The sequence below is a fragment of the Diadema antillarum genome, unplaced genomic scaffold (genome assembly GCF_040938485.1).
Source record: "Diadema antillarum isolate AM-2024a unplaced genomic scaffold, OU_Dant_1.0 seq00000086_RagTag, whole genome shotgun sequence".
In the NCBI taxonomy this organism is placed as follows: Eukaryota; Metazoa; Echinodermata; class Echinoidea; order Diadematoida; family Diadematidae; genus Diadema; species Diadema antillarum.
Window position 1 is genome coordinate 236,709 of NW_027271178.1, and position 13,292 is coordinate 250,000.

The window sequence follows — 13,292 nt, forward strand, 5'->3', positions numbered from 1 at the left end:
CCTTATATACTGATGCGAATGTTTGGGTACTTGCATTGCACTACGCATCAGTTCATAATTTGAGCAGGTCAATTTGGTGAAATACAATGTTGATCACAAAATTTAGAATGCCGGTCTAATTAACCAGATGAGTCCCACCAAACACGGCACGTTACTCTCGCAAAACGAAAAAAAAAAGAAGAAGAAGAAAGAATGCTAGAGGCGCCATGCGTTAGGTAATTCTCTTTACCAACTCGCCGATCTATTTCAGATGGACACCTTCTTTCAAGGAAATAGTCTCGCAAATATCTACAATCGCACTATAGTCACACAATTTCGGTAAGTTTGGAAATATTCAAATATTCATTTATATATTTTTTATTCTTTATATCATTCCTTGTTTCAATCATTTCTTAATAAGTTTGATTTATTTGATATTCATCTTTGTATCTTTGTTTATTCAGTAATAAATATCGCTATATTGCTGCTCTTCTTCACCCTCTCTTACTTCTCTATTTTTTCCAGTTCCTTTTCTCTTCCAAAGCCACGTTACCATGGTTACTATACCGTCACCAGCCGCATCACCATGATGATCATTACTCTTAATCTCCCCTTCTCCTCATCACCGATATTATCGTCATTCCGATCAAAAGCATCCATTCTTGTAGGATCAGTATGTATAGAAAAAGGAAACGATGGTAGTGTTGTCAGCTGAAACCCTTTTGTGCAAAAAGTTCCGCCGCATGCACGATTAAAAGTAAAACGTAATACCGGGGTTTTAAATAGTTAAACTGATTATAAAATTGTTGCTATGATTGTTCTTATTGTTGATTTTTCCTCACACTGTGTTTTTGTTCTGCTGCCTGTTTTCTTCTTTCTCTCTTCTTCTTTTTCTTCTTTGTTTCTTCGTGTTCTTTTTCCTCTTGTTTTCTCCCTTCTTCTTTATTTTCTTCTTGCTAATCTTCCTTTTCCTTTCCTTCGTCTTCTTCTTCTTCTTCTCAATTCTTCTTCTCCTTCTCCTCTTCCTCCTCCCCCTCGTTCTTCTTTTTTTCTTTCTGTCTTTCAGCTCAGGCAGTGTGATCGTCTTCTTTGAGATCATTCTGACAAATTTCCCGCCAGACCTCATAATTCGGCCGCTGACGCGACACAATCGGCACAAGACCAGCCAGCACATCCATCTTCTCGTGAACAAGGTACATATAGCTCCGATCCGTGCTTACTGAGTTCTTTCCGAGTGGATGAGCGTTGAGCCGAGTGATGTTCGTTATTCCGAAGATTCGTTAATCCGAAAATGAAATGGGGTTCGTTAATTCGGACATTTGTGACGTTATTCCAAAGGTTCGTAAATCTGAAAATGAAAATAGGTTCGTTATTTCGAAGATTTCGATAATCCGAAAATGAAAAGATAGTGCGTACCTCTACGAACCTTCGGAATTATGAATCGTATTTCATTTCGGATTAACAAATCCTCGAAATAACAAATTGTAACTTATAATAAGAGATGGTAAATCATTACAGAAAGATATTGGTGAAAGGGATTACTTAGCAGTAAGTTGTATGACCTGTTTGTAAAGTCTGATAGAGGAATAATATTGAAAGAAAGATGTTCAATGAATTATTGTTATAATAAACAGGCGAAACGTGAATGAAGAGAGATAGGTGAATAGAAATAGATATATAGAGAGAGATAGAGAGAGATACCAAGAAAAGAAATTATGAAAATTAAAGGATATATGGCAGAATAGGAGGGGGATGCGGGAGTGAGTAGAACAGGAATCTGGTATATGATTATTGATTTCCTCAGTGAATGGAATGCTTTGTCGCCAGCATCAGACTCAATATAAAATGTATAAAGTCATTTTCTGTTTCATCGCTAAGGTGTCCGAAGCGGCAGTGAAGCATACCGCAAGGCGTGCTGGTTTCAAATGAATAAAAAATGTAATTCGTTGTAACTTTTTAATACTCATGCACAACCCATTGGAAGAGTAGTGACCAGGGCCCCGTTTCATAAAACTTGTTATCAGTGACAAGTTCGCATAGTTGTACTAAGCTTCTGAAATCCTTGCATCTGATTGGCTAAGAGCAAATTTGCCATAGAAATGTTTTATGAAACGGAACCCAGATGACACCACCAGTGACACCACCACCTTATACCTATTCTACACGGGTGATGTTTATTATTCCGAAAGTTCATTAATCCGAATATGGAAACAGGTTCGTTATTGCGAAGTTTCGTTAATTCGAAAATCAAAAAGGTTCTTCACTCCGAAGGTTGTTCATCCATGAAACAAGGTTTGTTAATTCGAAAAATTAAAAGAAAAGTGCGTACTAAGAGTACTCATTTCGTTTTCGGATTAGGAACCTTCTGAATAACTAACTTTAAGGATTAACGAGCCTTCTGAATAACCAGTCATCTAAGTAAAGAATTGTTACCATCTACACATGAGTTTGAGACCAATTTGGTGAAAAAATACTACACCATATTACATTAGTAATATCCCGACAAAGAGACTCGTTTTAACTCGTATTGTCTATAGAGGATGCATGCACTGTCTCACATTATATTGTGTCACTGTTACCATTGCCAAAACGCCAGTATTCTGTCAGGACCCATTAACTCTGGGGGTGAGTGGTCGGGATCATAATACTCGCTCATACTCAAATGACATACTCGATTTTCATGTCGGGGAAAAGACATCACTGATTACTTTGCCAGGACGCCTTAAAGAGAAATCCATTCTCTTCAGGTTCAAGTAGAATTGAATCAATAAACTGAAAAAAAAATGAAAGTTTCATCAAAATCTCAAGAAAACAAATAAAGCAATGTAAAAGACAAAAGAAGAAATTGACGGAATCTGTTTATGTATCTGTTTACACATACCAATTTTCAATTCAATTCGATTCAATTCAATTCAATTCAGTTCAATTCAATTCAATTCAGTTCAGTTCGATTCAATTCAATTCAATTGTTTTTCCCCCTCTGGGTACAAAAAAACAAATAAGATATATGTATATAAGATACAAAAATTATTGTGTGAATGAAATAAAAAAAAATCACTCAATTATTATTGACCTTTTACGGGAGCTGGGGCAATACGGCTGCTAGATATGTTGCAAAAAGAAACATTTTATATTAGCTTTGTTATGTATGCATCCATAGGAAAGTTGTTACGTGATAACATCGTTTCATCGGCTACTGCAGGAAATCATGTGATTGGAACTGTTTAAATGAAAAACAACCAGCACCAAAGGTTCCCTGATCTGTCCGTTTTTCATCTGTCTTTCGTTTGCTGGTTTCGAGGAAACGTCTCCGTTTCGTTTTCTTTGACGCTTCTCCACTTACCAGTCACGACATAATGTAATAATTCCTTCAAATTGCGTTTTGGTTCTCCAATGAAGCGCGCAACCACCCCCTCGACTTTCCCCCTGGGCAAAACACATGGTTAATATCTAACCCATGATTGCGACTCGAGAGCATTTATTGGGGCTTGCCATGATGCTGGCCCGTGTCAGAATGGCCATAATGTCCTGAGTCATTACCCATTTAAAAATGTCTAAACCGACGTCCAAGACTCCTAAATAAAGATAAAGGTTGGACAAGTACAAGAAGAAGAACAAAGAAGAAGAACAAAGAAGAAGAACAAAGAAGAAGAAGAAGACGAAGAAGAGAGGAAAAAGAAGAAGAAGAAAAAAAGGAACAAGTTGTAGCGGAAGAAAGAGAAATAAGAGGGAGGGAGAGAAGAAAACTGGTCATCGCAGCCTGGTGCCAATTAAGCCCACACCTCAGTGTTGCCAATTTACCGAGACATAAGAAAGTCAAGCCAAGACAAGATAAAGTTCCACCAGTAGAGGGTTTTTTTTTTTTCAGTGTGAAATAGCGGAGAGAGAAATGGATCGTACACTTTTGGTTGAGACCTAACATCAGGTTTCTAACATTTTTTTTAATAATTTAGATAATGAGCAACCTCTCATGGAATATGAAAGAGCATGTAATTCCAAGTAGGATTCAACGTTTATTTGAGGAAAATTGGTTTTGAAATGGCTGAGATATCCAGAACAGAGCAATCCGAAAAGGTGGGACCCATCTTTTATTAGGATCGCTTTGTTTTTCTTCATTTTTGGATGCCTAAGCCAATCCATAACCGATTTTCATCGAAAAAGTTAAAAGCTCAATCCTCATCTCCACCAATACTATACCATCCCTATAAAATGATTTCGTACATCGGCACCTCGGTGTTATATATATATATTTTTTTTTTTGGGGGGGGGGTGGAAGAGGAGGGGATGGGAGATGGAGGGACGAAGGAGAAGATGTATTCAGAGCAGCTACATATCTGGGGATTTCAAATACTTGGGATATTTTACAGGTAATGGCATTTCTCGTCACCCAGCCTCCTGCAACGCCGCAATAATGACCTTGTAGAAGTATTAAAGCACTTCAGGTGGCGAAAGAATTTCTCAAAAGAAAGAAAGAAACAACAACAACAACATCAACAGCAACAACAACAACAACAACAACAACAACAACAACAACAGCAGCAGCAGCAGCAGCAACAACGACTAAACAATGCTGGATTCCACCAGCTTGTTCCAATCATTCCCAAGTTATGTATAATATTGGCGTGTCGGCAGGTGTATAGAAGCGCGCACGTCCTTGTTTGGCCGCCGTGAAAAGTGAAAAAAAAAGCCACTTACTCGGTATGTGGCAAATGAACCACACTCGTCATTCCCGCAATGGGACGTCTTTATCACGGTCATTGCCGAAAAGGGATTGAGTTAATCCCCTCCCTGTTGGCCGAAATGTCTTGTGAGGACCTTGACAGGTAAAGAATTATGTTATTACGAGCTTCTTATTCTTCTGGGAAAGCCACTTGAGTCCTCGATATGATTGCCTACATGATTACAACAGCACATGGTGTAATGATGTGTGTGACCAAGGAGGCGGAAAGGACTCCTTGACGTGACAAGCATACTGCGTGTCTAGCAATGCACTCCCTGTATAACGAATGCCTCGGAACAGACGATTTTCTTTCGTTATATCGAAATATCGTTATAACCGAACAGTACAATACATAAAGATATGTAGACGATAATTTTGGGACCTAAATTTTTACATCGTTGTGAAAATTTTTCGTTCATATAACTTATTTGTTTAAAACGGGAGTGCACTGTATTTTAAATGTTCGAAATTTCACCTGTGGCGAACAGAGAATCTACTGCGTGGAACGATAGTGCAATGATGGTCGAACCCGGCCCGTTTCCACATGATTATACACCCAAAGCCCAGCCATCACCTCATCGGCTCATTCACACTCAATACTCAATCTACTCCCCATCTCCTTCCTTTTTCTTTTTGCCCCTTCTAATATTGTTATGAATATGCACAGGGATTTTCACGTGAGCTGAAGAGCGTTCCGAACAATGTCGAAGTACACAAGTTGACATTGAATTTGCTCATCGTCGTCTGTGGTGTCTATCCATGGATGAGTTGGCTGGTGATGCAGGGTGGTGGTATAAAGGATGACTGCCCGCGGCCCGTGATAATGCTCTTTGATGTCCTTTTGCACCGTTTCGCGGAAATCGAGTCTTTGCTTCCATTTAACCTTCATTCGCTTTTTTCCTTCCGGGTCACGGAATTGCCGGGTCGATTTCTGTTACATGTTTCCATATCAAACTACAAAATAGTTCCTTGAATTCCGTTCATTCCGCGTTTCCTTTAACATGTTTAACAGCTAATCTTAAAGTTGCTGACCGCTAAACTCAAGACATTCTGTCATTAAAGGTCATTTCTTTCTAGAATCGGATGTGCAAAAAGTTTAATCTGAAGAGACGTTACCACATCTCGGAGGCAGTATGCTAAGATTTCAATTTCTCCTTCTTCGTTTCCTCTTCTCTTTCCCCTCTAACAGTCTAAACTCTCTGGTCTATTTTCTCAAATTACGTCTCCAACATCCTGCTCCCTAATGCCTCCTATGTCCCTTTGTATTCTCTCAATGATGTAGGTGATATATTTACATATTTACCGATTACATTACTTCCTGCCATCTTCGATTCTGTTTTTGCAGACAATTCAAAGGAATTCACACAACACCAATATCGACGACGACATCGAACTTGATCTAACGTCCCTCATAATTCACGAAGGTTTGTATCTGCGTAAAAGGTATACGGAAGCGTAAACGTTCAGTTAGACCCCTTGTGTGCCTTGATGAGCCTATTGCCACAGAAAACCGCCAAAATATCGGTGAATACACACTGTCCAAACAAACAAACAAACAAACAAACAAACAAACAAACAAACAAACAAAACATTAAAGGCAACATACTCATTCAGACGTTATTCCCGTTAATGGTGACATGTAGAAATAATTATGCTGGTACAATGTGGGTCTTTTCCCCACTCATTTCACAATGTACAATGATGTAGAAACGTTGATTTTCCTTGCCAAGTTTGCTATCGTCTAAAGCCATGCTTCTCATCAGCCGGTCCGCGGTCCACTAGTGGCACGCAAAGCTCTCTCAACTAGGCCGCAATATCGGTGAAAATAAAGATACGTATTCGATCTGACTATAGGCTTCGAAAAATATTGCAGAAGCCAAAGTGGGCCTCGGGTTATAAAACGTTGAGAAGCGTGGGTCTAAAGATTTCCTATTTGCTATTGTAGTCTTAACACCCGTCATCATCAAAGCAATCAGATTTCAGATATCACTATCTTGTAGACAGGTGTGTACACGTAATTTCCTAATTTCTAAACGTTGATTATTCTTATAGTTGTGACAATGATTTGTTCATCAACGTTAAAAGAATTATATTCAAGACGTCAACAACTGGTGATTTTTCTTCTATTCTCCAATTTAGTCATCCTTCAGAATTCACATGAAGTCGCGCAGAGTAACAAAGGTAGGTATCATTTTCAAATTGAGAAGAGAATGCTCCCTAAACTTCACTTTCCTCATCTTTTTCCTCATCTTTCGAGAGAGGAATTATCAACAAAATGCTCACGATTAACATATTTTTTAATTGGTTCTTTACGAAATGTTAGAATAATTGTTAACGTTAATCACGACGGCTGTTTAAATTGCATGCAACCAGGGGTCACCTCCCTGATGCAACCAAAAGGACTTTCAGATTCAAGTATCAAGAAAACAGGAACTATCTCTTCGTGACGTGATCCCTTGAGAGGAAATCTCGTAAACCAACGATTGTATCCTGTGATCATAATTTTCGTTGATATTGTTGACAATTTGTTCATGATTATGGTCTAAAATTTTTGTCTCGCGTGAAAGGCAATTCAATCTGTACATGATATGCCACTTTCCGTCACATACCTGCTCAGCTATTGTGATAGAAATAAGAAAATACGTTTCCTGTATTCATTACGTTGATGTATAGTATAGACCAAGGTTAGACTCCCTAAACGTGCTCTGAATCAGAAGACAAAAAAGGAGTGAGAGTAGCATTGAGTTAGAGCATAAATGATTCCGTTATTCTCGATGATTATGACAAGCCTTCCTGTGCTCGAATGGCATCCGTTGGCCAAATTTTATGCGCAGACGAAAGACTGTGTCAAGACAAAGAGGGTATGGAGCTAGGGCATAAACAGTCTCTTTATTACCTCGTTTTGCTTCTGTTATCGGTACGAAAGCGCCAAGACACAAGAGATGAGGCGGTAGGCTGTTGGAGCACCGTCGCTAAGCTCTGCATCCTGCTGCAGTTCTGCGCTTTCGTCCTGAAGCAAATTCAAAGTTCTCGTAACTGCAGACCTATCGATTAATTGGACCCGATTATTTGGAAGCAATAAGCACTGGACGCGGGAGTGTCATGAAAAAGCACGAACAAACAGACGCTCTGAATTTGTATACCTTACATAAGTTACGCAAACGCCATCAATATCTAATTGTTTTTCTCTTCGCAGAATAAATGACTGTGTTAAAGATATTTCATTGGCATATGTTTTTAAAGCAAAATCAGATAAAGATAGACCTTCCTTAGCGTAGAGGTCCCTTTAATGACAACATGACTCTCCAATTAAATCTTTCGTCCACAGATCAAGTCAAGTGTGACATACCCACAGAAGACGGTAAGAACACACGATTAATTTTCAGTGTGATATCACGATTAGTGAACTCTCTTGGACAACTTTATCATAGCATCTAAAGATACTTTGACAATATTGCAGGCATTGCATCAAAGGACTCACTGCATAAGCTCATGTCAATTTCAGTGCTCTCAAGAAATTAAAGAACAGCATTACAAAAAAAAGTTGATAGAACGTGTATTCATCACTAGTGGTTTCATGGGAGACACGCTGTCTCTAAGCGATACTACATCTGTTCTAATTTTCTTGATTACTTGAAGACAATCTCCATCTGCAATATTGTCGAACTTGCCATTGCATGATGTCGGAGCAAATGATATTTACTGCTCCGTTCACGACCTTTTCGTACGTGTCGAATTGTTCTTTTTTTTCTTTTCTAAGCACACTATTTTCAAAGAAGTAGATTTTATTTTCCACTTTTCAAAATCGTCATATGAAGGAAACTAAAAATATGCATAACGAAGGTGGCATTTTAAACAATACATTGTGCATATTTTAGTTACTGTTTACCTATATGGCTCCATTTCATGAAAAGTTGATAATGATCTGATGATAGCACTCTTTCTGGAATGGCAATTGTCATAGTAATTGACAAGAATCGAGCTTTCTGATTGGTTGTTGGAAGTTGCCAGTCCCGCAAGAGTTGCTATCCGGCATCCTAATATCTTTTGTGTATATGTGTGTGTGTGTGTGTGTGTGTGCGCGCGCGCTCGCTCCTGTCTTATTTGTTGCAGTACACTATTGAATCATGTCCGAACTCTTTGAAAGCAAATTGTATTTTTTTTTCACATTTCATTCTCTTTTTTTGTCGTTAATTTCTTTCTATAGAATATTTTTATTTGAAAGGCAGCGATGTGGTAAATGTGACGTCACCGTGCTTTCCAGAAGCCGTCGAGATCGGTCAGGAGATCGCGAAGATCTACGTCGCACCCGAAGGCCATCGAATCAAGATCACCTTCTCGGAATTCCGTTATATCGAAGGCATGGATAGCCATTTATTCATTGCTCTTATATCCATTCATTCAATAATGGTCACGACTTTGATAGATGTTGAATGCGAACCAACTCGCTACTCAGGGGCACTTTGAACAGTTTGGATGGAATTTTTTGTACGTTCCTTCCCACACAATGGGAACGCTATCACTACTGCTACTACTTCTATTACTATTACTACTACTACCACTACTACTACTACTACTACTACTACCACCACTACTACTACTACTACTACTAAGTAATGATAATGATAGTGATAATAATAATGATAATGAAATAATGATAATGATAATGATGATAATAATAATCATCATCATAAATCATACTGCTACTACTACTACTACTACTGATGTTGATAATAATAATAATGATAATAATGATACTAAAAATAATAAAAAAAATAATAAAGAACAGTAATTTCTGTGTTTCCACGAATTTCTGCAAAGCAAGACATAGTAACAATCGGCAATGTATTGTCCAAGTGTCAGTAACGCTGGAAACTGTAACAATCATTGATTGATCATCCGATCTTTGAAGGAAACGCAGAAGAAGCTCTTCCACATTATACGACACAAACATTATTCGATGCATAATTGATAAAAATGTTCAATGTTCCCCCATGGGAAAATATCCAAGACTGTTTTGTCCATTGCAGAACCTGGCAAATAATTCACCTTCACGCGGCCGTGTTTATCCTGCATTTGACCATAAGCATTTGGCTAATATAAACCGATCCCATGCTATGAGCAGGGGCGGATCCAGGAATTCCGTAAAGGGGTGGCGCCTTCACGAAATTGAAGGAGGGCTCTCACCACCCCCCCTTTTCTTTTTTAAATTTCTTTTGTATCAACACACACACACACACACACACACACACACACACACACACACACACAAATAAATAAAAAGGGGGCGCGCGCCCGGTGCGCCCCCCTCTGGATCCGCCACTGATAATATCGGCGTACTCCTTAGAGACATGAGAGAACCACTTCAGTAGGGACTATCTATTGCATACTCCTGTCACATCAGCTGTGTGGCTTATCTAAGATGATTGAACGGGAAAACTGATCTCAAACTATTCTTGACATTTCTCCTTTCTCTTACTAGAGCACGAATATCTTTACCTGGGAAGTGCTACAGAGGTCGAAGTAATCGGCACATTCATGGCCCGCTTCACTGGCTACGATATTCCGCCCGACATGGTCAGTGCTGGTAACGGTCTATGGGTGCGGGGTTGGAGTTTCGGCAGTACGGTCAAGGGGGTGTTCGCTGCCCAAATTAGCGTGATCAAAGATGAGCTGGGTAAGGAAAGACTGCGTTATTTTGAAGAGGCATTCAAATTCGATGTTTCTGGCCAGACTTTTTACGTGATTGACTGATTATAATTATTCACCGTTGACTTTTTACGCATTTTACAAAGGATTTGGTTCATTTCATGTCATTTTGTTTATTTCATTTCCAACCAAAATATAATTGTAATAGAACAATTGAGTACACATAATGATGCAAAAACAGTACAGCAACATAATAAAGGGAAATACTGTGAACTGAAATACAATAACTGTTGCGACTTGTAAGTTAAATACCGAGATAACGCTTTTGGAAATGGAAGGGACTGCTAGAGACCAGTGCCCGTAGCTTGCGCAGTCCCCCCATTAACTAACTAACAAACAAACATAAACCATCTAATTGCAACACCAGCAAACCTAGGCAAATCGCAAATTTGCAAATAAGCAAAACTAAGCAAACTGGTTGCTTCCTTAGTAATAGTAAAATGGCAGGGCGTCTTCATTACCATGCCTTTGACTATCGATTTTCCAACCAATTGCTTTTGCCGACCAAAATGGCTTTATCCGACCTGTCCAACACGCAGTCATATACGTGTTAGCTCTTTTAATACACATAACTGTATAAGCGCTCTTTTATAAGTCTGTCCACTTTGCGTCTATCCACACAGTCAGTTTCATTCTTATTCATGGAAGAGGCAAATAAGCTATCATGTATTGTATGTTACAAAAGAAAGGACTTTTTTCGGTTAACGATACTGTGCTGTGGGCTTAAAAACGGACAACTTTGATAATTGCCTTTGTTCAACGTAATTTAAAAACAAGCTCTCTTCTTGCGTAATATGCCATGTGTAAGCAATAGAATGCTCAATATGTCTGATACACTCATTTCACTACTTCACAATCTACATCTGATGTCAAATGATATTCCATACACATAATCTTCCACAACGCAACATGTCCTCATCTGTTGTCGAATAATACTCAATATTGAGTTCGCGTATTCCTCCGACTTTGCTTAATCGACGTATATTGTTGCATTCTGCCAGAGCAGTTGACTTTGGCTGCAAGGAAGGAGCCAGGCCGTGCAAGTACGCCTGGAAATGTTTCGGAGACGAGGAGGTGTGCGATGGCGATCTCACCTGCCCCAGCGGAACGGACGAGATAGGGTGTGGTGAGTGGGGCTCTAGATTCTTACCTGCGAGTTAACTTTAACGGGTCTAGGGCAACTTTCCCCAGGGCAATTACCCAAGGTCCTTCCCCTTGCCCTAACTCTATAATATTTTCTCTATACTTATCACTAACCAGTATTTAGCCGGGGGTAGTTGTCGGGGGGGGGGGGGGTAATTGCTCTGATACGAACTTTAACACATCAAAAAGACTAACTAAATGGTATAGAAGCGTCCTTGCAAAATCGGTACATGAAACAGTTAGCAATTATTGCTATTTCTATCTCAAAATCTTTTTTCAAACTTTTTTTTTGTCTCATATAATGAGTCTTGGCTACAGTTTATGTCTTCTTGGCAACAGGCACGCAACGCCAAATGCAATCAGACTTTTTTTTCTGCAGTAATGGTGTTTCGATCATTAAGTTAACATTTAAAATCCCTAAACAACGATTATATGCACAATACATGTCATGTCTCATGAATATTCATTATCCTGTTTCCCAGAATGCCATCCGGCGATTTCTTACTTCAAGTGTTCGGACGGGAAATGCTTGGAGAGGCAATACGTCTGCAACGGGCCGCAGGGCTGTTCCGACGACGAGGCGTATTGCAGTAAGATCATTAAATGAGACGCCTTAAAACACGCCGCACACTACACAACTTTCGGTCATACGAGTAACAGACTTTGGATCCGAAATAAATCACAATAGCCTCAGAATAAACACGTTTGTTTATTTCAGATCCAAAGTCGCTTAGTCGTGCGACAGTAGTTTGCGGCGGGCCTTACGAAACCAAACACCAGTTTAAACATTTCAAATGATACTGATATTTTTATGACATCAGTACTGACGATGATGTTAATAGTAATATAACATGAAATCTGATATTCAGAATGATAATGATTATGATAACAGTAATGATGATCATTATTACTTTCAAATTATTAGCTTCATTGTCGTAATCGCAAATTTGATTTCAACTGATGATTCAATGGGTGATCAAAATATTGATTGTTAATGCCACAGAATGAAATCAGAACCTTCACAAAAGAACTGTCATGAATTTCAAATTAATAAAACAATTGTTATGATGACAACGAGGACGATGATAAAAAGTAGAAACTACACTGTATTTTAAACTTATTGCAAATTTGACGAGAGAGATTGCAAAAATGATTAAAAGAAAAAACAAAAAAAAGATACAAATATATAATTCATATTCTTCTCTGAAACTACTTAGAGTGATGTGGGCAATGCCACGGAACGTTGGAAATATTGTCACAGATACAAATATTATTATGAAAGATGCGATAAAAATGATCGTGAAGATTGCAGAAAGCACGGCCATACCAATGGCACTGTGCACCGTGCAGTAATTGTACGTACACTATCTTATTTTTCTTTCTCCATCAGATTTCACCTGTCCGAATGGAAAAAATGTAACAGCATCCTTCATTTGTGATGGCGTTAATGACTGTGGGGATTACGCAGATGAGCGACAAAACTGTTGTAAGTTTGTGGGGTTTTTTTTTTGTAATTCTTTATTCGAATGTAGTATTCACAAAAATCCTATCCACAACGAAACAAATACTTACGTATATTGATTTGCTTGAAAGAGATGTCACTGAATTGAACCGAACCGTACTTAACGGAAGAAAAATTGCAGCTATATAGTATAAGTTGCAAGCACACACAAACACACAAACATCAGAATATGATATTGTTTTGTACTTTAACCTTTGACACTTTGATACAATGATTCTT

At 38.7% G+C, this 13,292-nt stretch overlaps 1 protein-coding gene across 1 annotated transcript in view; it reads left to right on the plus strand.

The window, feature by feature from the left end:
• Positions 1–13,292, plus strand: part of LOC139726506 (uncharacterized) — a 67,712-nt gene that overhangs the window by 36,005 nt on the left and 18,415 nt on the right. Inside the window, exons 4-12 of the mRNA XM_071637463.1 lie at positions 251–318; positions 1,046–1,172; positions 6,045–6,123; positions 8,028–8,060; positions 8,907–9,059; positions 10,182–10,376; positions 11,415–11,534; positions 12,034–12,141; positions 12,942–13,037. Coding sequence (XP_071493564.1) covers positions 251–318; positions 1,046–1,172; positions 6,045–6,123; positions 8,028–8,060; positions 8,907–9,059; positions 10,182–10,376; positions 11,415–11,534; positions 12,034–12,141; positions 12,942–13,037 — 979 coding nt within the window. The remainder of the gene's footprint in view (positions 1–250; positions 319–1,045; positions 1,173–6,044; positions 6,124–8,027; positions 8,061–8,906; positions 9,060–10,181; positions 10,377–11,414; positions 11,535–12,033; positions 12,142–12,941; positions 13,038–13,292) is intronic.